The sequence below is a fragment of the Centruroides vittatus genome, unplaced genomic scaffold, assembly GCF_030686945.1.
Source record: "Centruroides vittatus isolate TY-2023 unplaced genomic scaffold, ASM3068694v2 contig_7, whole genome shotgun sequence".
Classification (NCBI taxonomy): Eukaryota; Metazoa; Arthropoda; class Arachnida; order Scorpiones; family Buthidae; genus Centruroides; species Centruroides vittatus.
In genome coordinates, this window is record NW_027122442.1 from 264,260 (window position 1) to 291,333 (window position 27,074).

Below are 27,074 nucleotides of genomic sequence, written 5' to 3' on the forward strand. Positions count from 1 at the left end.
ATCATCCATCAAATAATTTGTAGAATAAAACTATTTGGAGAGAAGGATCGTACTGTTCGTAAATCTTACTAATAGTTTGTGAAATTAATTAATGACTTGCCAGATCCATGTAGTAAATGAATTTCGTGAATTTCTTGTTATGACTGCAACCACAAAACATTGTTAGAAAATTTGAAAAGGATTTTAAACAATGTATAGTGATATTGGACCTTGGATTTATATTTATATGTTCTTTTATATATATGTGGACGATCTTTGCAAAGCCACGATGAGCACAAGTGATAGGTTCGGCCAGAGAGAAATGGCAGAATTTCTAGAAGATAGGAAAGTTCATCAATACAGACAGTTCAACTACACAGATTATGTCACTAAAGTGCCATTGAAATGAATTCAAAAGAACATATAAATATAAATCTAGGGTCCAATATCACTACACACTGTTTAAATTGCCACCGTATTTGATTTCAAAACTATTACTGTCCTCTTTTGTTAATAATAAGAAGAGCAACTTAAATTATTATATCTTTTTAGTCATTTTTAAGCCTGTGCATTATAATTTTGTTACGGTCCGAAATTAAAATAACTTTTAAACTAGTAATCATTTTAATATACAAATTGGGTGTACTATAGATTACCACTTATGGAATTTCTGGACTTTGATTATATATTTGAACTCAGGGGACCGAGACGAGTTCAACGGTACCCTATTTTTGGACCGGAGACGAAAAATAAAAAAGTATCACTTCATACTTTTTTAATGCTCTCATGAAGACGGCACCATAGTTGCTAGTACTGCCATCTTGCGGTAAAGTCTGCAAACCATGACGTCGGACTACGGTCATCTCCAGTAGGGTTAAACCAAGGCCGTCTAGATGGTACTGTACAGTACATCTAGACGGCCTTGGTTAAACACGCCATACGAGAGCGGAGAGAGCGACGCGACTTCCGATCATCGTGCGATCGCCATTTCGGTTAATGTTAATTATGGCAGTGAACATGGCCGTTCCCACTGTTCGTGCTCCCGACTGACTTCCCGGAGGGGACCCGCCGGCAGGCCGCCATGTGCTAAACGTCACTAGTTATTGATTCACGGTAGTTCTTGAACAAAGTAAAAAGGGGGGAAACGTCTACTAAAGGCAATTTTAACGGCAAGCGACGCGACTCCCGATCGCGATAGCGAGGCCGACTTAGCGGAGAGAGCGACGCGACTCCCTATCATCGCGCGATCGCTGGAAAAAGTATGATAACTTTATTATTTTTCGTGTCCGGTCCAAAAATAGGATATCGTTGAACTCGTCTCGGTCTTCTGAGTTCAAACATATACTCAAAGACCCGAAATTCCATAGGTGGTAATCTATAGTATCCCCTAAAAATTTACTAAATTGTATTAAATTATACTTAAAATCTGTAGATATAAGTAATTTTTATAGCTTTTTAACGTAAAATAAAAAAGGTGTGTTTATACATTTGTTATAGACTAGAATTCCATGTATATTTATAGTTACTACAGAAATTTTCTCTAAACTTCACATTTTAAATGTCACCAGACACGTGAATTTTTTGACAAGGCGTACTCAAAGATAAGGCAGAGAGCTACCTCTGCACCATGCCTTCCTGCTCGGCATTGGCGTGTGTCTCTCTTAGTCGGATCCGGCCGCAACACTCTGACGAAAAATCCCATCGAGACACTGCAGCACAGATCACCAAGCCTCCCCACCACGACAAGGTGGAGACACGACGAGGAGGAAAAACTACCCCCTGCCTTGTTTGCGTACTCCAATCTGACAAAATTTAGAAAAATAACCAAGTAATATAAAAAAAAATTTTTAATGTCAATTCCTACTTAGGTCAACAAAAAAAAATTTTATTCTAGTTACTTTTTATTAAATAATTACAATTAATATAAATATGTATATACATAGGCTAAATATCTTATATAAGAGAAATTTTTTTCTCCCATATAAAACTAAAATTTATTAATTAAATTTAATTAATGAATTAATATTTTAAAAAACTGTATTAACATCAAGTGTCATTTACTACAAGTTTAAAAAAATGTATTTGAACTTGAGTGGATGAATAAAAAGTATTTTATTAACGATTGAAAATTTGAACAAGATATATAAATATATACAGTATAGGGAGAGTATGAACTAATAGTAAGTTTAAAAAAAAGCCAAAAGTCCCGCTCAGATCACCTGATCTGCTGCAGAAAGGAAGTACCCCGGGGGCACCACGAGGAGGTAAGGCTCGGAGGATTTGGGTTTCCGCCCCCATTTAGTCCGGAGAGACGAAATACGCGTATCTCCGGACTAAACGAAGTCCAACAAATAAGTCGCCCGATTGTTATATTGCATTTTTATTATTTGTATTGTTGATTGTTTATTGTTTCGTCAATCGGTATATTGATATTTTCGCAGAAATTTTTGCAATTTATAAATCAAATTCTTCACAATTATATTAATGTATATTTAATGAAGTAAATTATTGCAGACAATTTGTAAATTCGCTCTAGCAATAACATTCTCCATTGCAACTTTTTACTTATCGTGTTTTAAATTTACATAAATTCATAAGTGAAGGATAAACATTCACTTTTTCTAAACATATATATTTCTTGTCATTGTTTTAATGGTAACCACAGAGTTGATTATTTTACAGAGAAATCTTCGTTTTTGTCATCTTGAAACACGTTGTTTTGCACGTGGAACGAACGTGGCACGTGGTTTTCTCGTGCGAATCTTACATTTTAATAAAATATATATCATTCGAGAGAGGGGAAAAGTGTTTTTACTTTTTCGGCTGTTACGTATAGCAGCGAGAAAGTATGGCGATAGGTCAAAGAATGACCCTTCGAGATTTATACATTTTTGGACTCGGGGACCTTGAAATTACGAGAAATGCGAAGAAATTCGGAGGGGTCTGCATGTATGGATGTTAGTGTGTGTGTTGCACGATTATGTTCACCCTGTTTGAAGCCTAATAACTTTTGTGCTTTTTGTCGAAAATTTTAGGAATTTTGTAGGAAGCGTTCGTGTATTACGGGAATTGATTCGATTAAATTTTGGTGGTTAAAGTTCGAGAAGGTTGGGAGATAATGGGGGTCGTGTGTATCTCCAGTAGGGTCATTTAATTTTTTTTCTGTAAAACTCATCTCTACCCCTCAAAATTGCACTTTTTGCTATTCGATAATAATTAAAAATATGAAAAATTATTTTTAAAAAAATTAGCAATGACCGGAATAGTTACACAACTTGTTGCTGGATTTTTTCACAAGCTGCTAGATTTAAAATATGGTAACGTTTTAAGTTCTTTTTTTTTAAAGAAAGCGATGTTAATAATTCTTTCGGAAGGTATTTAATGAAATTTGTTCCAGACATTTGTGTTATGCATGACAAACAAAAGGTTAGTTCATGTTAATTTACTTTTGTTATCCAGAACGATGCATATAGTGCACAATTTGTACACATGTAATGGTGCAGTTTATACATATCAGTCTCTTGCACTTCCTGGCATGTTTCCTTTGTCTATTTTTGATGGGAATGAGACACTTCCATTTCTTACAATTATTTGCTCCTTATTATTTCTTTGAAGCATTTTAACTTCAACAAATTTTGTGGTCATTGAATTGCCTCTAAATATTAATATATCAAGTTCAAATTTCTTCTGTAGTAATTTGAGATCAGTTGGAATAGTTCTGGAGGGTAGGACCACAAAATAGTAAGCAACTTATTTTTCCCCTATTTTAAGCACCACCCAAATGTACACTCACAAAACAAGAAATTAAATCTGGAAATTTTCTTTTGCATTCATGTTGTTTAATCAATTCTGAATATTTATTTTTTTAAATTTGCTTGACTTGCAGAAATGGAAGACCTAAAAGATGATTGCAGAAGAATCATAGAAAACATTTATACAAGAAATTTGAAGAAGAGTAAACTTTTCACTGTGAGCCATTTTAAGTGTACATAAATTTCAAAAATCAACTCTTTTTTGAATGTCTGATATAATTAAGATATAATATATCATTATCTCCTCTTCAATTCTCTTAATTGTATCGAGAGCTCAAGGGAAAGTGGAAGAAAAAAAATGGTTAAAATGACTTAGGCAAAGCATAAGCAGCTGACATGCCACTGTTGGTGAGGTGAGCCAGTCTCCATAAATTGGGTTGTCATTATCACTAAACAATTGAAAACAAATAATAACAATTGTTATTGAAATTTTTATAGTAGTATTAAGTATCATTTACAAAAATATATAGTTCAAATGTTTTTGGCCTACACTAAAGGCCTTCCTCAGGAACAACCAAGTTCTAAAATGGAATGCTAATGTACTGTACAATGGAACATGAACTTAAAAACTTGAACTGACGGAATTCAAAGATTGAATATTATGTTGTTAAAATTAGCAACTTTCATTGGATATGTACCGGCTGACAATGATGATCCCCTACTCACAAATTGGAAATTGTGAACCACAGCATAATCACTCCAACATTATATGGATACAGCTTTATAATCAAGAATTCACTTGAACTAGTCCACATCCTGAAACCTTATTTCAAGGGTGAATTCATCACTGTTTTGAATTTTAATTTTTATACCATCAGTGAAGTTACAACCCTGTTTCTGCACTATGGGAGATTGCTTACGCTGTGTAGCTGACAACCAAGCAGCCCAGCTTGGAGATAGTGTAACTCTCTCCAAGCTTTCATTTTTCTTCCAGTTTGATTCCACCATCTTTTATACAACAATATAGGATACCCACGGGAAGACCCATTTTGGGAGACTTGTGCAAGCTTGTGATATGCCTCCTTGAACATAAAGTCCTCACATCTTTCCTCCCAGATACTAACCTTCACAGGAGATGTATTGACATCCTCATTATCTGGAAGAGAAAACCACACCTAGATGCTTTTGTGGAATCCACGAATGACAATCCCTACAAGCTCACTCTACAGATTGACCAAGGGTGAAAGAGAGGTACACTTCTTTGGTCTCACAATTAGTTTTAATGCAGATAACTTCCTAACCAAGATATACCATTCTATCCAATTTACATCCCATGACCTGTTCCACTTTAAAATAGCAGTCTAAAGGGCTCTCATTAAGTAAGCATACATACACTGCACATCCAGGAAGGACATAGAAAATTTGTGTGCACATGCTGTTGTGTATATTAATTTGGTTTCTAACTGCTTTGTTAAAGTTAAGACCCAGAACATGTCACAGAGTAACCAGAATGCAAGGAGAGAGAGAACGTGGAAAGACTGCCTGATTGTTCCATACCACAATTCCTTATCTGCTATTTTTAACCAGATAGTTGGCCTCACTGGATTGCATACAGATGCTCTCCAACTATTTTCACATTATTTAGAAATGGAAAGGCCTCTGAAGTGCATAAAAATCCCATTTGGGACAAAAGGTATAATAGGGACTTAGTATACATTGGCCCAACAAGGTCATTGTTGAAAGAGGTTAAAAACATGAATATGACATAGCACATGGGAAAGCCACCAACACCATCTGTTTATGCCTCAGATGAATGTGGTTCCTTTGCTCCAATATGTCACTCTTCTCAGGACGACAGCATGAGCAAACACATTACAAATATGGAGGCACTGGAAATTTTTAAAACTACATTAAAGAGTAATCTTATCAATTACAAGCATGAGAAACCCATTTCCAGAGTATGGCAAGCCTGTTATAACTTATTACTGAGTCAGTATATGTCCAAAGTTGCTAATTTCAACAACATAAAAACTTGAACTGATAGTATTCAATGTTTAATTGTATGTTAGCATTCCATTTTAGAACTCTGTTGTTCTTGTTCCTGTGGAAGGCCTTTGGTATAAGACAAAAACATTTTAACTGTGTTTTTACCTGCTGGATTGATGTAAGGTTACTGAAACAGAAACATAGTTATTGTCCAGTTTCATTAATCCACACAGTTAAAATTATTTAGTTTCAACTGAATAAAAAGAGAAAATGTAATGTCATTCTTTATTATCATTCAGTTACATTTAGAATACAAATCTTTCATATTCCACTATTTTTTCAGTCAGCAACATTACCGTTGCCAGACTGAAATAATTATATTAAACTTTTCTAAAAAATCATTTTACAAATAGAATTTTATGATACTTAAAAAATTCATTGTTCAGTATTTGTAATAAAATCATTCATTTGTAATAAAATAAATTCATTATTAAGATCAAGAATCAACATAAGTAATGTATGAATCTTTATGAACATCAAATAATAGAATGATTCTTGCAAGTATAAATAATTGTTTCTTTTCTGTATAAAAATCAATTTATAGTTTTCAATTCAGGACATATGCAGATGTTACCATGATTCTAGGACTATGGGCCACACTGAACACACAATAACTGTAGCAATAACAAAAACAACGTATGTGGCCGAAAACATTTATAATATCTATTAAATGTTTGTGGAATCCTTTTCCATATTTAATATTGATTTTAAATTATAAACATCAAAAGAATCAAAACAGATCTACAGACTGAAAAAACATTGAATAATTGCTTGCACTGTATTAAAGACAGGCCTTAAAGCAATCATGACACAAAAACATATTTCAGGTATTATCTACTTTTAAATTGCATAATTCTTGGAAACACTTTTTAAAATAGAAATCTACACTGCTTTTTTAGGTGTTTTATTATATGGAAAAATGTTTTTGACCTTTATATGCCAGCTTCAGGTACAGAGCATTAAAAATTTTAGATTCAAGACACAAACACCTTATGTCGCTGAGAAATTTAATAAACGCAACTAACGTTTCCAGCCAATTCTATTGGCCATTGTCAGGTAAAAAACAAAACTGAATATTAAACAAATAAGGTGGTATTTAAATATTATTCTATTTGTTTAATATTTGTTTTTTTTACCTGACGGTGGCCAATAGAATTGGCCGGAAATGTTAGTTGCGTTTATTAAATTTCTCAGCGACATAAGGTGTTTGTGTCTTGAAAAATTTTAGACTTGAACGAATTTAAATTGATAGATTTAGATGATATATAAATATAAGTGCCAGTTACAGAAAAAAAATTATTGTCATCAGCTATATGTGTTCTGTGCAATTTAATTTTTATCTTTAGGAAAATAGTTAATTGGCAAAATCTTGCCTTAGCCCCAATACAAGAAAGATTGCATCTTACAACTGCCCTAAAACTGAACAAAGATTACTTACTTTGAGAGTTGTTATTTTAGTAATGTAACTTAAAATTATATGATTAAGCTAAGAATGACGATAAAATAATAGGTAAATTTTAGATACTGTTTTTTGATTGTTAGACTAAACGGGAATTTGCTTTGGGACAGATATTTGTGATTCATTAGTTATTAAATAGAAATTATTGTTTGGAATTTGGTTACAAAATAAGATGTTTTCTATTGTCATGAGAAATCTGGTATTGAGTTAGATTTGGACTTGTTTTTTAAAGATAGCTTTAGTTTTGGATTTCACTTCTCATCAATACTGTACGTCTCTTATATTTTAAGTTTGAGAATGATTAACAATAAGGAACATTTTATAAGTAACATAACTATCAAGTTTTGACTGTATTGATCATTAAATTTACAAATACATATCTTCAAATTTACATATACAAATCTTCAATATCCAGTAATTAAATTTGTTGGAAAATCTAATTTTGAACATTAATACTTGATACAGACATTGTGGTATTATAGTATCATTCTAATCAATGACAATGACCTAAATATTTATTCTTGTGCTTTATATCCAGTTCCATATTAAAAAGTTTGTTGTAGAACAATTATATCAATTAACAACTCCTTTTGCATACTTTCTCCAAAAATGTATGCTTAGCTAGCAAAGAAAACAAATTGTTGCAGTACTGGAGAACTGTCCTATGTGACATTTCTTAAATTTCACACAGGACTTTTCACTACCAAAGAGACTTCATAGGGATAAGTTAGCACCAGTTATAACAATGAAATTTAGGTGCCATAAATTGAAAACCACACAGGATCCATAGAAAAAATGGACTATATTTATTATTCTAATAAGTATAACTCAAAATATGTCACTTGGCACTTTGAGCTTTTCTCCATTACTGTAACAAAATGTTTTATTTGCTAGTTATATCTTCTTGGTAATATCTAAATGAATTACTTCAGTTAGATGTTCCTTTAAATGCATATATCAAACATTTACATTATTATATACAAGTGAGTGTCTTGTTAAAATAGTGTAAGCTTGCTCAATAACCATTTTAACAGATTTTACAATCCATTCTCATCTTGCAATTTGATTTGTTACTTGGATCGTATCTTCATAAAAGATATGTAAATAGTGTCCGAACAATGAAATCATTGAAAACTTAAAGAATTTGATTTGAGTTTGACTAATGTCACCTTCAGTATTTTCATTTTATTAATATTAGTCTGATCCAAAATTTTATTTGCACACAAATAAAAGAATCTCTATGATTTCATCTGCAAGTTAAATCAGTATAATTCGATTAATAGATTAAATATTATTTTATTATTGTGATTATAAAAGAACTAGAAGCATTAATTAATTAATCAAGTGTTTTCAATTAAAGGTTTTCATATTTGCTTTACTCTGTACACAATCATCATTGTCAAATTATTATATTGTAGGTAATTACTATATTGTTTTAAGTGATGCTCCAAGAACATTTTTTGTTTAACAGATAATATATTACATTCTATTTTTATCTCAATATAAACTTCCACTGGCTAATTCATGTAGTTTGTTTAATGTACCAGTGAACCTGATGTGGTCCACAGTATTAAATGAGTTTGACAATCTTGGTAAAATTAAATATAAACTACAAGTTTGATAATTATTAAATTAATTAACTTAAAAACAAATTTGTTTTTAATAACTCCAACTCTTCCATTGTTATTGTTGAAATATACAATAACAGCCATGGAAATTGCATTACCTATGATATAGACTAAAAAGCATCCACCAGATATGCAAAGTAGCGTACTTAAAACTACAATCACAATTTGTAATGATAACAAAAAATAAACAAACAAGATACAAAAACAAAATTTATTATGTATAATGCTATATTGAACTATACTGAAGTCTTTCACACCTTAGCCTATCGATACTGTTAACGAGTACTATTGCAAGAACTTGCCATTCACAATTATGGAAATGAAAAAGGTTCACAGCATAAGCAGGCCTGAAAAACAACATGGACAGTTATTTCTCATTGAATGGGAATAACTCAAGACCACATCAAGTTTTAATAACAACTTTGCAGCAATCTGGCATAGTGTGTGCATGAGTTTCTTCAGTACTCTATACCAAGCTCAAGATATCAACTCTCTTAGTACACTCCTGCACTTTGTTTATATTCAGGCCTCGTCTGTCCAATTTTCCTGACCATTATATGTAAGTAGTTTGCAATAGGATTGAGATTGGGACTGTTTACTTGACCAACTTAGGCATCTACTCTAGGAATATTTTTTTATTTAAACAGCAATTTGTGTTAATGAGACCGTGAATCAAGCGTGACACAGACTTGAAACCGTGTCGCACTTGATTCTTGTTAACTACGAAACACAGTATAGTGCTTTGACGATCACTTGGCTTTCTTCTGAAGAAAAGATGATCGTCAAAGCACAGAGAAAAGACATATTATACTTTACTCATCATCTCGTATGGTGACAGTGCAGTGTCATCCTGGAAGATAAGGATTTCTTGTCATGAAATTATTCCTTAGTTGTTGGAATTAGCTTGGTAGATAAGATGGACTATGAAAACAGTGCTACAAATACAATTTATAAAGTGCAATCTGTAGACACCTTTATTGGTTTTGCTTCCCTATACCATTTGATTCATCAGAAACTTTATTGTTTGCATCAAGTAATCCATTATAGGCTTTGCCTTTTCTATGCCTAACATACAGTTTGCCTCAGATCTATGCAGATTAAATTTGGATTCATTCAAAAACAACAGAATCCCATATGTCAATGCTCCAGTCCACATACTGTTAAGTCCAGATGGATTGCTGTCTGCACATTTTATTCATTAGTAATGGCTTCTTACATGGATGGTAGGCTTATAAATCCCTGTTGTATACCTCAAAAGTTTGTCCACTTGCTTTCATGCCCCTCTTGCTCTTTCTACTTTCAGTTTAGAAGAATTAGCATTATGTACTAGGCTGAGATGCTTTAGCATCCTTTCCTGGCATGGCATTCCCAACAATGTAATGACTGATCCAATTTTTCTTTCAATGTTTCCAGGTTCGTGTCTCCTTTGTAACAAATACACAATTGATGAGACACACACACACACACTGCTATTTTGTGAAAAGATAAACTTTTTATACAATATTAACTGTCAAAAACTTCTATTTTGCTTATAAAAGGCACACCATGTTTTGATGGGTTTTATACCAATAAATGATACAATCATTGAAAACATTGCTGTAGTAGATTTTGTCAATCAATTAAAAGCATTCTCATATTTATGAAGTTATAGATGATGCAATCTTTACGATGTTTTGCAAGTCTGTGGAAAAATACTTTAACTAAAAATTAAACACAATTTTATAGAACTTCCAGAACAATGCAATTACCATGGCTGCTACCATAGATTAGATATAACCCATAACCAACTTTCATATTTAACATTTTCATATGTATTTAAATTCAGTCTTCATAGCTGTATGGCTTTTAGATTAAATATTGTAGTTGTTATAGTTTCAGTGGCTGTCAGAACATTTGATTCCATCTTTTTTGAATCATTGGTTGTAAATCATAAATTGTTTGGTTAGCTGAACTTTGTTGTGTGCATTGGTACACTTGAATCAATTTTATACATTATTTTCATATTCTAAATAAAACAAATCAATTTTATACTACTACTTTTTGCTTTTTATGGTAAATTTCTGCATAAAACTAATTGTGGTTGTAAAAATAATTTACAAACCTGAAACAATAGCTACAAATACGTCACCCTAACCTTGTATAGCTTTGCACTTAATTTTTGAAATGTAACACTGTTTTTGATCCACCCTAGGACCTTCTTCAAATGTTCTATAAAAATTTTTCTGGTGCAATCAAAGTTTGATTTAGCTTCTGATTTTAAATGTTTTAGTTTCAAATGTTTCTATCTTCAAATTTAATTTTTTTCAAATTTTAAAAATTCAGGGTGGATCGAAAACAGCATTATGTTTCAAAAATTAATTGCAAAGCTATGTAAGGTTAGTGTGATGTATTTTTATTTATTATCGCTTTGTTCATCAGATTGGTTTGGATGAAACAATGGCTTTTGGCCCGTGCCCATGACGTTGCAATTACTGGATTTTTAACAGTATCTCAGTATATTGTTACTAGACCTCACCAATTATCAAGTTAATGACTATTGTTGAATGTAATGTAATGAAATTTGTTCTAAAAACAATGAGTGTTAAGTTAAATATAAGCCATATAATACTTTGGGTATTAATAGATTTTTGATATCGCTAAATTTTTCAAAATAATATTCTAGTTCTAGAATAATAATTCAGAGATTATTTAGGAAAATTTAAATTTTGTACGTTTAACAATAATTTTATATACCAAACTGAAAAGTATAAAATGGAAATTATTATTCAATATAACTTAAGTAATTATTGCATGTTTACATAGCTTGCAAAATTAAATTTTTTTAAGTGTCTTATTTGACTGCTAAAAGTACTTAAACATTTTAAAAATATATTTAATTTTTCCTGTATTCCTTTACTAAATCCTGAAATCATATCAATAACTTACAATTTAATATTTATCAATGTGAAATTTTATTTAACTACATTTAATTTCCTTTTACATTATGATACAATGAAATATTATGCTTTGCCCAATTTATATAAAAGTGCTTGATTCAAGTTGATTATTTTTTAATTGCTTGTTATATCTTTAAATAGTTACATTCTGTTCCAAATTAGATGACCAAACAGTCTAAATGTGCAATTGCACAGCAACAAGAACAGATCAATTGCAATAAAAAAGGATTTGAAAATCAAATTACCTTTTCAATGTTCCATGAGACTGAAAAAGCCAATCTCTTGCATGATTTTCGAAATTATTATTATTTTCTTTTGTCAGTCTATAAAATAAAAATAATCTCATATAAAAATCAATTAAGTTAACAATTTTGACGTTTACGAGTCTTATTTGGACAATATATGTAACTCAGTCATCACTTTTGGAATGGATTGGACATATAATCACAATATCAAAAGTAACAAATCAAAACTACTGTCATCACTGATGTAAAATAAAATGAAAAATCTTGTTTAATCCTGATTGTTCATCACACACAATCATGCTTTGCTTTTTGAAAATTTTTAAAAATTAGATTTTAAGACAACTCTTATGAAGAATATATCACATTGATGGAGATTTGAATAGACCATTGTTATATTGTTAGGAATATTAAGATGCCACATTTCATATAGGAATACAACAACTGCTTATTATATTATTATGGTTTGAATGCTTTGAATACACTTCAGCATATATTCAAAATTCCATTTTGTACTTTTGTACATATTGCATTTTTTTTTTTTTTTTTTTTTTGCATAAATAACAAGTAATTGCATTTTGGGAAATATTCCTATACAAAAATCTCAATGTCCTTCATTCTTAACATGTATCTAAATAAAATCTGCTATTATCCAAGTGACATTTCTATCTTTGTTTCTATAATAAATTTTAATTATCACATTCTTTCAAGCAGATTTAAATAAAAGCTCTTTTATGATATATGAAAAATTACATTATTTTCATATTGTGTAAGCTGACATGAAATATATTCTCAGCACACTCCATATATTGTATTTTGTATAGCATTTTCATAAAAGACAGACTACCAGCAAATACATACAATTTATTCTTTCATAATTAGTAAAAAAAAAAACTCTAATCAAGGCTTTAAGTATCGTATAAACTCAAGTCATGCTTTAACTTATAACTTCTATACATGTAGCAATCTGTTTTACATTAACTAAAGAAAACCCTCATTTTTAATGGTTTTTTTAAATTTAATCACTGTTATTTGCCAAGCTACATTTAACAGTGCACTTGCAGTGGTATAAATTGATCATTCTAAATGCAATCTTCCATAGTATGAATTATCTTTACAATGGAATAATTTCAATATATACAATGCTAATTTCTTTCTTGGTTAAAGTATTAATCTAATTGATAAATATATTTTTATATATATATATATTTCCCTCCCTAAAAATCAAACAATGCTGCTTGTAATAGGAAGAACTGTACAAGAATCATACAATGGATTCTAAATAAATGAGACAGAATAATAGATATATGATCTTTTAAGATCTTAAAAAAATTCATAATGCTTAACCATGTTTGATTTTGTAAATTTGTAGATTTGTGAAAAGTAAACTGATACCATTAATGTATATGTTGCCAATGTACATATGCAATATAGAGCAGGTCGAATTATGTTTACGTAATGTATCTGTCCTTTATGCATAATGCCGTAATTTAATATCTGTATTTTTATCACGACAATACACAACTTGACTTTTCCTGAACGTCTCCATTGGCTTTTTCAATTTCCCATATTATAGTGGTAAATATCTCTGTGACACTCTGGAAAATTATATATTCATAATTAATAATTTTAAAAATTATATTTAATAATTTATATTTTTTATTAATTAGTAAATAAATATTCTTCATGTTTACTTGATTTTGTTTGGCAGATGCTTCTACAAATTCTGCTTTCATTGTTGCTGCAGTTCTTTTACCTTCTTCGTAACTAACAACTCTATATAAAAAATAAAATATCAAATTTTTTACATCATTTTTACATTGTACAATTTCTTTCTATTTAAGCAAAACATAATTAATAATTAATAAAATGCTTCGAAAAAGTTCTTTTTTTCCATAAAAAATACCTTCATTCATGATTCAAATTTTTAGTTCACATTTTTTTAATATTTATATTTAAAATATTCTATTGTTATAAAATTTGTTTATCTTATCATTTTTTAAAAATTGTCATAATTCGAACAAATTTGTTTCAACAAACATATCAATATATTTTTATTTAAAATCTTAAAAATTGGTATTATATTTTATTTGGAAGAGATTCAATATTATAGGTCTTTGATTTAAAAACTACTTCTAAAACTATTATAAAATTAGAGCTGGTAACTACGCAGATGTCTGCTTTTTTTCTATCCATATCATATTAGGATTATGGTCAGTTGTCAAAAAGTATTCTGAAAGTGAATAAATGTTGATTGCTCTTCAACAGACTTATTCTTTTAATTCTAGCTTTAATTTATATAGTTTTTCCCAACTTTCAGAAATTTCATATTATTCAAAATATAACAGCAATATTTAAAATAATGGAAATGAGATTCAAAAATCACCACTAGTCTCTATGCAGACAAGACATGAACTACAAACTCTATTTTCCTAGATATTAAACTCTTATTGTTTTGCCCACATATTTTATACAGTAGAACCTCTATTATCCGGACTAATTGGGGATGAAGGTAGTCCGGATAATCGAAAAAGTAATAATTGACAATGCATATAGTATGAATAATTTTTATTTGTCTAGATTTACATATAACTTCAATATTAAATTATTTTTTATTAAGAAATTCAATTAACGATTTTTGTTTAAAGCTAGCTGTTCTTTTTGAAGCTGCTAAATCGCGAATACTTTTAAGACATATAAGTTGTCCTGAGTTACTACTCTTCTTAGCTCTCAAACCACTTCATGGCGACATCTAAGCACTGAAAAGCTTCAGAATGTGTAGGACCAATATCTCTTACTTCGCAAATCTCTTCTTCGTCTTCTCGATCTTGTTCATCTGAGGCAGATATTTCTTTAATTATTTCCTCATCATTCAAAATTTGGAATCCAGGATCGTTTGCATTGCAATTTAACCACTCAGTTACATCTTCTTCGTCACATTCGGCACATATTGAAATTTGTGCTATTGCTTCCGCACTGTCTCCTATACCACTTTCTACTGTTACTGGAATTTACTAATGGTCTTTTCAAAATTTTGTTCCATGCATTCCATCATGTATGTACAGTACATAAATAGTGTCACAATTCGCAAAGTGCAAATCAGCAAATTCGTACAATTTTTGTTTATTTTGAACAATCCGGATAATCGAAGGTCTGGATAATTGAGGTTCTACTGTATTTCTATAGAAATCTGTAAAAATTATTGCGTGTAATTAAGATTAAAACACATTAAAATTGGGAAATTTTTGCAAAATACACTGTTCTCTCACTAACTTGAACTCTATTCAATCTACCAATTTTATTCACTTTAATGCTCAATGTTACAACTAAATACAAACCATAGATCATGTTTTAAAAACATGATGATTTGTAAAATTAATGTTTACTATACATTTTAACATAAATATATGGCCTGTTGGCCTGCCACCAAGGAATCCAGAATCAAATTTAGTCTAGTGAGGTTATGTATAAAGGAAAGGGAATTAAGTACAACTTTGTACAATAATTATTTTGAATTATTGAGAGTAAAGTATATTTTAAAAATAACTTTTCAAATTTAGGTATGTTTTATTATAATAAAATTTATATATAAATTTTGAACTGTTAAATATACATTTCTTATTTAGATTTGTTTTAAAGTAAAAAATATGAGACTTTCATATTATATAATATTGAAGATTGTGCACTGATGCAAATTTAAATGCAGGTTTTTCTTGGTACAATGTAGTTTTTTGTACAATCCTAAAAATCTGCACAAATTTCAAAAGTGTTTTCTGGTAATTTCAAATAATTTCACTTGCATGATACAGCAAACATTCTTTCTAGAATGTTCTTGATTCCATTTATTGAAAAAGTTTACACAAATAATGTTCCATTTTAAAAATGGAAGAATTAAATGAACTGTCCAGCTTCCATGTTCTAAAATGTTGATATTGTAAACTTCTATTTTTTTGCATTGTTCAATTTTATTGTAACTTACCTGAAGATGATATTTAAAAAAAGGCCAAAAATGTTACTAATTAAATTAGTTTTGCTGCTTTTTAAGGTGTGCCTAGATTAAATGAATTTGATAGAAGAAATGTTATTGGCAGATTTTATACTGAAAATTGCAAAAATGGAAATCTCATTCAGTTAAATATCTCTCTGCAATGGGAATTCCATGGTGTATAGAGCATCATTTCAAGGGTAAAGCAAGGAAAACCTACAGAAAGAATAAAGAGAAGTGTTTGAAAGAAGAAAAATGGCTGAAAGGAAGAACAACTAATTGGAAGAAGAAGACTTGGGAAAAACTGGACAAATGCTTAGAAAATTGGGAAGAAAGTTTGAAATTTTATACAGACATTACAGAAAAATATTTCTATTCGACTATACATACATAGATGAGTCTAACTGATTTGTCCCTTCACACGCTTATTAATCTAGCTGATTTATCCCCTTTTATTAATTGTAAATTTTTAATTTTAATTATGCTGTGCCACCGCTAGAGGACTTTTTAACTATTTTACATTTTGCGGTGAATGGTAGCCTACAAAGAAAGGTCGACTTCGCCGGTGGAACTGTTATTGCCTTGTACAGCGTTTGAAGGGACAAATCAGCTAGACTCATCTATGTATGTATAGTCGAATAGAAATATTTTTCTGTAAAGCCATATTGGTCCCGGCAATTTTTATTAATTTATACAGACATGTTTACCAGAATCTGAAAGAACATTAAGTGACTCTCAAGAAATGAAAGTCTGCTACAAAATACACAACAAAAGCAACTTGCTACTCAAACAACCCTTCTGTGGAAGCTGCATGAAGGATGATGGAGTCATGAAGGTATCAAACAATTTTGATGTGGATATGAACAATACCTATTTCAACAAAGTCATATTTCACTTTTGACAGAAATGAATGTGTTGATAACAATCACTATTTCATTAAAGAAACGCTAAATGTGAATCCTAAAGTCAAATTCAAATGACCCCTCCAAGTTTTTACTGATACTTCTGGTTTGGCTGGCAATCAGTGCAAAGAGGCCTTCATTACTCCATCTTGACTGTCCATCACCGAAAAAGCATATGGCAATGAATGCATTACAGAAGGAGCTAGAATGCTTCCTAAAGAAATACTATCCTAACCAAGAATATGTCCTCTGGCCAGACATGGCCACTACCCATTATGTTCATGACACAATTGCAAAATTGGGCCATTACAGAATTTGATACATCTACTTGAAGTGAACATTCCAAATGTTCTACAACTGCAACTGATTGAGAGAGTTTGGTACAAACCGAAGCAAAAAGTTTATGAAAATGATTGGGAAGCTGGATCCACAAAGGAGTTGGGGATAAAATCAAGCTCAAATTTCACCACTTCAAAGCTGACCATTTCCAGAGGTTAATGAAATGGGTTAACATTAAAGTTTGAATTGCAGCCAATTGCAGTTCTGATCATATCATCTGAATATTAAACAACCTATCTGAACTCAAACTTTATTTTAAAATAAATAATGACTTTTAGGATGCATACTCCTTAGTTATATTAACAGATTTTATTATAAATATTTCTGATATTTGCATGTATAAAGCATTCTATAGTTATAATAATAATATATTTTTCTTTGTATTTGAATATTCCTTCTGAAGACAGAAAAGTTCAATATCCTATATTTAAAAATTTTAAACTCACCTCTCCATGTGCAGATCTACTTTATTTCCTACAAGAATAATTGGAACACTGAAAACAAAAATAATTATTACTAATTACAAAATGATGATGATAAATTTTCATTATATTTCAGTTAAATTTTTAAATACTTTCAGATAAATTATGTACTATGTTTATTAATAATTTAAATGATAATTTATTTCTTTCAACTGTACTAAAGTATTATAATACAGTACCAGACCAAATATCTGACATGCTTGGAACCAGAAGAGATCCAATTTTCTAGATTTCTGTTTTCTGGACACAGGCTAAATACATAATTAAAATAAAAAACTAAACTGTTTTTAACATAATGAAAGCTAGCAGTCACACTAGAACTGGCATCATGTGATGGCACCATGGAAAACAAAACGACCATATGGCAAACTACAGATGCACTATAACTCACCAAATTCAAAAATAGTTGATTTTCTGGTAATTCTGAATTTCTGGAAGTTGGATATTTAAAATAGTCTGGTACTGTGTAAGATTCATAAAAATTAAATTATTAATTTTATAATAAATATTCAAAGTACCATAATTTCCTGTGAATAGCTTGTAGCAGTGTATATAGTGATTGCAATACCGGGATACCGAATACCGGGATTTTGAGCCATTTGTACAAGTTTAAATACTGATATTTCGGTATTTACTAGAAATTTTTAAAATTGTCTCCACTATATGTTCAGGGGTCACCAATATAGCAAAATAGTATACATTTTTGTTTTTATGTCTCCCTAACGGGTGAAATGAATTAGACTGTGAATACAAAGTTGCATCGTACAGTCTAGAGAAGTGATCAATATGTAAATCACCCAAGGAGGCGGGCCAAAACTGTCCTATTACAGCTCAGAGCGATACTGCACACGCGCAGGATTCATAGTCTGATATTCGTATCTGTGAAAACAAGGTTATAATTGTGAAGAAAGTGCATACTATTTCGAAAAATTTCAATATATTTTTAAATTGGTGAGTTTGTTATTCACACTGTATTTGCATATCATACTTTAGGGTTCAAAATATTTTTCAGGTTTATTATATACTCATAATTAATAAACCCATAATAATGAATAAGAATAACTTTAAAGAACATAAAAAATCTGTTGATAATACTTCGGTTAATACTTTCATTATTTATATGATGAAAAGAATATGGTGGCACAATGTAAAAAATGTTCAAGAGTTATTAAAGTGAATGGAGGAAGTTCAAGCGGACTCCATACACATTTAAAAACAAAACATGATACAAATTTGTTAAAGAGGAAAGAATCTAATTGCGATGAAGATACAAATTTAAGCACAGTTTCTAAGCCCAAGCCATCAGGGATTTTAGATTATTTAGAAAAAAAAGATAATTTTGATGAAATTATAAGTAAAATGACAGCATTCGATGGTTTGCCATTTCGAGTGTTTTGCACTTCTACTGAATTAAGAAAATCACTATCCGCCAGAGGTTTTAAAAATCTACCAACATCGATTAATACGATAAGAACTGTTATAAACTACAGTAACGGTGACTTGTCATAGGGAAGGTACAGTACATTCAAAACAACAGCAGAAATTTCTATTCCTGACTTGAATTTTATTAGAAGAGATTTATTAAATAAAATTAGAACAAAATGAAAGTCAAGTTAAAACTACAGCATCACTTGATTTCAACAACAAAGAACATATTAATGTAAGTGATGTGAAATGAAACCAAGATCACAAAAAAAAAGTTTGAAAGATGACTAATTTGACAAAAACAGCTAAAAAAATAAGAATAATAATGAAACATAAACCACAATTTTAATCCCTATTTTGCAACAGAAATAACCAAATTCTTGTCCCCCAATGTCCCTAAAACTATAAACAGCAAGATTTACTTAGATTGAAGGGGAAATAAGACCATTTTGCTGATTGTTTATTGATACATTTTAATTAATAACTAAGCAGAAGTGCCATTTCAGTAATTTTAAATCATGCCATTAAGATTCATTATGAAAAGTTATGTCTATTAGACCCCTTTTTTGTTCTGTACCCAGTTACTCTTTAATTTCTATAGCAGACAACAGACACATTCAGATTATATATGTATATAGATTTTGTAAATTGTACTATCAAATAAATTCAGAATTTATATTACTAAAATTTTGTACTAAAATATACAGTGAAAATATTTTATTCATGACACAACTTAATTATTATAAAAGTAATATTAAATAATATATTATAAATACTTACTGAACTTTTCCAGTCATATCTAATAATTTCTGATAAATCATTTTAACAATTTCAAAACTAAAATAAAGAAAAAAGTATGTAAATTTCTTTAATATATACATATATAAATTATATTTAATATTTCTTTATAAAATTCTACACTATTTTTATTTCTACACTAAAACATTATTTATTATGATATAATAGATTTTAATGTTACACTTCAAGGAGATAACTATTATTATAAATATATACAGTTTCAGGTTTACTTATGCATTATATTTATCTTTTGTTTTTTTCTAATTAATTTACAGTAAATTTATCTATCTATGTATGAAATAGTTATGTGAAAATCACGGATTTAGGGCCGAATTAAGAGAAATAAATTGTAAAATTTATTGTAAAAATTGGAAATAATGTAATTTTTTAACTTCGACAGCCTTATTTAGGCCCCTATGTACGTGGTACGATCCAAAAGTTCGGGGATTGCAGTAATCTATGACAACAAAAGCATGTATTTGAAGTTACAGGGTATGAAATGGATTCTACGAAACCACCTCTACGTGTTCAGGTTAATTTCACCCATGTCATGTGATTAAACCACGAGCGCTGCTGTTTTTTCCCGGAGATAGTTACCTTTGTTCTGCGACGTAATAAAAGTGGAGTTTCAAGAACAACCTCCAACATTAAATTTTGTCAACGTTTTGGTAAAACACCTACGGAAACTTTAAAATTGCCAAGAAAGGTGTACGGTGATTCTCTACCATGTTGGAGGTTGTTCTTGAAACTCCACTTTTATTACGTCGCAGAACAAAGGTAACTATCTCCGGAAAAAAACAGCAGCACTCGCGGTTTAATCACATGACATGGGCAAAATTAACCAGAACATGTAGAGGTGGTTTGGTAGAATCCATTTCATACACTGTAACTTCAAATACATGCTTTCGTTGTCATAGATTACTGCAATCCTTGAACTTTTGGATCGTACCACGTATATAAGGGCCTAAATAAGACTGTACTAAACCAAAATTTTGCAATTCTATTTAATATTGAAAATCCTTTGCTATATCAATATCCTAAAATTTAGAGTATCAATATTAATATATTTTTTTTAAAACTCTTTCTGCCCTGTGGCACTAAGAGGGCCTCTTTTGCAAGCCATTATGGGTTCGGCCAGGCCCACAATGGGGCAACCGGGTGGTGAGGGACGAAGCCTGACATATCCAGACGGACCACCCCCCGAAAAATTCCTGGGGATTTTTCGACCCGTCGGGATTCGAACCCGGGTCCCCCAGAGCCACCTTGACCGCTTGGCCATCCGGCCGGTTTAATATTAATATTGTAAACATATATCAATTTTGGTTTGATATATCATTATCAGTACAGCATTAGGCCTACAACAAATCTGTATAATAAAATTTGAATTATGAAGTCTAAAAAACAAACAAACAACTTTATGACAAAGTTTATTGAAAACAGTAAATTAGTTTCTAAAATGATAATTATATTAATAAAATAACTATTAACCTTCAATTAGCTGTTACTTTAAAAACAAACAGATTAACTATTTTAAATAATTGTACTGCCATACATTAAATCTAGTTGTTCTTAGTATAAGTTAATCTGAAACTATAAAAAAGTATTTTAATTTAAAGCAATTATGTAAAATTTAAGATTTATTTTCTTTCAACATTTAAATTAAAATATCTTCAATAACTACAAATTCTATTCCTTAATATTATACAATCTCTTTCCTTACATAAATTAACCATGCTTATTTTTAGCTAAACAGATTATAGATAAACTAGAACACGCAATCTGTACATCTTTATTATAGTAATTAAATATACAAAATATTTTAAAGTACACAGTCTTCCAAAAAGAATGCTATCATCTTAAATTACCATAATTATGTTAATTATTACCTGAAAAAAATGTAATATACATCAAAACTTGCAATGTTTTGATGTATATTACATTTCATCATCATATTACATGTATATATCAAAACAAGTTTCATATATATCCATTAAAATCCCTCAATGTGTTCACCTCATAGTCACTTGGCAGATAGCTATCCAATAGTCAAATTCTTCCCACACTCATTACAGCATATCTATTGTTACTCCTGCCACAGGAATCAAAATTTGATTCTGTAGCTCCTGAAAATTCTTGGACAATGGTAACATGTAGACAGTGTCTTTGATGTACCCCCCAGGAAATTGCAGGGTATCAGATTCAGGAACATGGGTGTCCACTGGAGAAACAGTTGTCACTGAGCCTGTGACATTTGATCCATTGCTGAGGAAGCAAATGATTCAAAACTACATAGACTATAAAAATGAGGTAGGGCCTGTCTTGATATAATCATCAGAATCTTGATTCAGCTGAGGAAACAGCTAGTTTTGCAGAACATCCAGGTACAAGAACAGTGACTGTTGCTTCCATGAAGAAGAGTAGCCCATACATTTTGTGGAGAAAATAGCACAGAAAACATTAAGTTTTGATGAATCATGTTCATACTCAATTATTGCATGTGGGTTTACTGTGCTCTGTATTTACATATTATGATGATTCACTTCTCTGCTTAAATGAAAAGTTGCCTCATTGCTAAAAATGTAGCAATATGAAAAGGAATCATCATCTTCCATTCTCCCATGCATGTCTGTACAAAAGTTAAATCTGATTGTCTCATCCAAAACTTTTAGGGCCTGTAGTAACTGAAGCTTGTAAGCTTTCATAACCAATTGTTTACACAGAACTCGTGTCATTTCAGGTATGACCAAATCATGGCTACATTGGCTTATTGAGTTTTCACGGGCTCCAAATGTAAGATTTTTCCACACATTTTCTTCTGACATTTTGGACCATCCTGGACTTTTCCTCCTTGCAAATGCATTTTTTCTCCTGGAAATGTCAATACCAGCAAATAATGTTTGTCTTATATAGTAGATCACTAAAATTATCTGTAAAACTTTTTCACACAATGATGACCAATTTCAACTTTGTAAACTACAGAAGACAGAATGCCTTCTATTGGGAAATTGTCATTTTCATTTACAGTGCTGCCTAGCAACAGGAGATAAAAAACATATTTGAATGTAAATGGTATATAAAACTCAGACAGTTACTCTACTGATTGATGTACATTGCATACGTCTCAGTTAATAATTAACACAATTAAAGTAATTTAAAATGGTAGCAATAGTTTCAGAAGACATTGTACATTAAGAAATCAATAAAAAAAATAATAATACCTTTTAGTGGAAGTAATTGAATAAACAAGAACATATCCATGTATATCCATAGAATATGACTGAGGAAATATTGACAGTTCATCCTAGATAAAAAAAAATATATAAAAGAATTAATTTTAAATACATGAATAAATTCAGAGAAACATTTAAATTAGAAATGATTTTAAAATCAAAAATATTTATAAAAAACAAAAATGTATATCTAGATAACAAATATGAACTAGGACAATACTTTATTTTCTCAGCAGATCACAATGAACATCTATCTTTACAGATATACTGTACTCTTATATCTTAGATTTCAAAATAAAGACAAAATACACTCATTGACCCAAAAAAAAAATTATACACCCAAATCAAATCATCTGATTACTGCAAAACTTTACATACAGCTGTCTCAAACACCTATGTAAACAATTACAGTCGTGGTCTGATTGCGTGCCAAGTAATGCCATCAGAGTGACTTCAAATTATTACACAATTTCTTATAAACAGGTTCACAGAGGCTCACTTGTATTCAGAATTTTCAGCATACCTGTTGTTTAGCATATATACTAGGTATATATCTGTATGACACAGTCAAAAACAATATGCACAGCTGAAACGTTTGACAGAGGTCACATCACTGGGCTAAGGAATCAAGATGGACATTTTGCTAAACTGCCCACCATTTGGGCTATTCTGATCTGACTGAGTGATGTTGAAAGCAGTGGATATATGAGGGCACATATACATGGCAGGCAGACTCAGGATAACTAAGATAAATAATAGGAGAGATAATCATCTTGTGACAAAAGAACAAACACTGCAATGGTATCTTTGTTAATCATTCAGAGATAGGTGGAAGTTTTGCTACAGAACCTTCTCTCTTTCCATACCATTGATAGGTAAATTTTTAAGCACAGTTAGTGTTATGTGTTAGCATCAGCACCTCAATATCATTGTCTTTTTATGCAGTGGTGCTATGACAGAGAAGCATAAACTGCTACGAACTGGCAGCATATTGTCTTCACTAACAAATCTTGGCTTTGTGAACAAACAACCTTTATGTTAAAGCAACAACGGCCAACTTCTTTGGACTCATAAGTTGCAACCCTCAACTTTAGAAGCAGAGAAGACCACACTTTGATATACTATATGTGTAACTCACCACTTACCTCCTTACAAAAATTACCAAGCCAAACTCTTCTCCATAACATTATTATTGTGAGAATCTGGAGCTGAGGAATTAATTTTAACAAAGTTTGTTAAAATATTTATTAAATATAATTGATAGAAGTTTATCTATTTCTAGAAATCATACAAAGTTGAAAAAGGAACTTCCTGTTTAGATGGAGGAAAATAACATAGTTCCTCCAAAAGCAATAGTTAGTGTGGGATTTCTCACACATTATCTGCAGGACTGCCTGGCGTTGGAAGCTTGGAGGGCTTATTTCAAATAATCTGATTAGAGGAGATTTTCATACAAAAGGTGATAGCTCAACAGATGTTTGGAGGTGACCTAAGTTAAGCCAAACTAAGTTAAGCTGACTAGTTCAATGCAGTTTAATCAACTTAAACCTAGCTCAGCTCACTTGACCTTTTAAGAGGTAAGTTATAACTTAAAGAATCTAGACATTAAATTATGTGTATTCCTCTTGGGAAACCTCAATGCATCTCTCACATAGAAGACATCCAGATAATATGACTTATGTATACTCTCTCTCTTGGCAGGTAAAGTTAGTAAATGAGGCTAATTCGAGGTCCCACTTCCAAAGAAAAGAATTTTATTAGGTTGTTTCATTTTATCATGTTTAATCATTAAGATATATTTTTCATATTAGTTGTATATAGAAGGTTTTGATTTTTCTTAATAAATATATCTTTTAAATATTATCTGATACAATTCGTTTATGCCTAACTCCATCGTCTTACTTATGTTAAAACTAGACCCTCCTATGAACTCTAGTAAATTATTTTATACTTTCATTTGCATCTTAGTCCGCAGAACTGATGAAGTGGTGTCAGGTTCCTGACTGTGGAAATCTTGCCGATTCTCCAGATAAATAACAGCTATCACTCATGTAAGATGGGGAATACCATAACCCCTGCATCTCACATTATAAAGAAAGTACAATATGTTGGAAATTAGATTTAAAAAACTATTGGTGAAAATAAAGATATTTTGTTTTGACTTTTGACTAAGATTTTCTCTCTTTGCTAATCAGAAACTACACCAGTATAAGTCCTATTAATAAACAAGGTCAAACAAAAGTAAAAACAGTAAGGATATAGAGGTAAAAATAATTAGGATAAAATACACTTTATTTTTACTTATTGCCATCAATGTGAACATTGTGGGTGCTCATGAAAACTAACCAATCTATTACAAGAACTGTTAGTCTAATTGTTGTAATTGGTAAAAAAACTTCTGAACAACATTGTATTTAACATAACTGTTGAAAAAATAATTGTCTGTCTTGTAAGGACAAGACAGACAATACTAACAATTATTTTTTGGGCCAAGGGCAGATCTCATGGGCCATTGCTATGTTAGAGCATGGAAGATCATTGGTGAACCTTTACTGTTGTGCAACATATTGCCCCTTCTATTGGTGTGCTGATCTGGGATCTGGGAGCCATCTTGCATGACAGTCAGTCATCTCAAGTAGTGATGTGAAGGGCATTAATAGCACAATGGTATGTTCAGAAAATGCTGCACCCTTAAGTGTTGCCTTTCATGGCAGGGTCACAAACAGCCATTTTCCAGCAAGATAATGCTTGGCTGGCCATAAACAGCCAGGAATGTCTCCATATTGCCACACTTCCTTGACCTTTCTGATCTCCCATCAAGTAAATCGAGCTAGCCATTAGGGATCAGATGAGACACCAACTTCAGTCGTCTACTGAGAGATTGCAATAGCAGTTGTAACAATTGTAGGTACTGTCACAGGACAGCATAGAGCCTATGTATCTCCATGCCTGACCATATTGCCATCTGTAAACAGGCAAAAGGAGGTCCTTAATTGGCACATTCCAGTTTTATGGGACCAGATAAATTTGAATTAGGGGGCCTCCATGTACAGTGTTGATTTCTGACATTTTTCTTTGGGAGAATGTTTTGGAGAAATATTTTCTTATAAAAGATTAGTTTGGGACTCCCTGCTGATGAGGAACCTTTGCAATTGCCCATAGGATAATGCACCTCTGAGGTCCTACAAGTTGCTAAAGGTATTCATATAAACAGTATTGTTGTTCCACAAAAAAGCATTCCTTTGCTATGATACTGCAATCACTTATTACCATCATCATTACAGTTGCACTTATAAAGTTTCATTCAATTCTAACACTCCTTTTGTGTATAAGTTTTTGTCAATGAAAGTATTTTTCACAAACTTACGGAATTTATTTCTGAATTCAAATAGATTAGAATTTTAATAAAATAAAAGAGTACACCGTACTCTTTTATTTTATACTCTGAATTCTGCTTAGTCCAAACCAATTTTGTTAATTTTCTGCTAAGTGTTCCTGCCAAAAACAAAAAGAAATCATAGATTAACTTTTTAAAACAGAAAATGTTTTAAACTAATACCAATACATATTATACATTTTAGCATAAATGCAAAGTGATCAGATTCTGAAATGTGAAAAATGGGACATTAGGTTGGGTGCTATGATAGGTTGACCAGATCTCACATGATCAATTCCAGTCAATGATTGTCAGTTTTCTAGCTTTTTTAACATCATTAATGTCGGATGTCACAAATAATCAATGAACATTTTACTTATCCATACTCTTGTTTACAAAATAATGAACAATAGCAACAATGAACAGTTAACTATGGTTCTTAGTAAATCTTTGCTTTAATAACCTTTTTTTAATTCATACAATTAGCAAAAACCA

The 27,074-nt window shown here is 30.9% G+C and overlaps 1 protein-coding gene across 1 annotated transcript in view; it reads right to left on the bottom strand.

The window, feature by feature from the left end:
- Positions 1-11,791: 11,791 nt before the first annotated feature.
- The window catches only part of LOC136980447 (GTP-binding protein Rheb homolog), a 35,972-nt gene continuing 20,689 nt past the window's right edge, over positions 11,792-27,074 (bottom strand). Inside the window, exons 4-8 of the mRNA XM_067276553.1 lie at positions 23,192-23,274; positions 19,956-20,012; positions 17,715-17,762; positions 13,737-13,818; positions 11,792-13,640 (exon numbers count right to left, since the gene is read on the bottom strand). Of these exons, the coding sequence (XP_067132654.1) occupies positions 13,551-13,640; positions 13,737-13,818; positions 17,715-17,762; positions 19,956-20,012; positions 23,192-23,274 (360 nt within the window). The 3' untranslated portion in view covers positions 11,792-13,550. The remainder of the gene's footprint in view (positions 13,641-13,736; positions 13,819-17,714; positions 17,763-19,955; positions 20,013-23,191; positions 23,275-27,074) is intronic.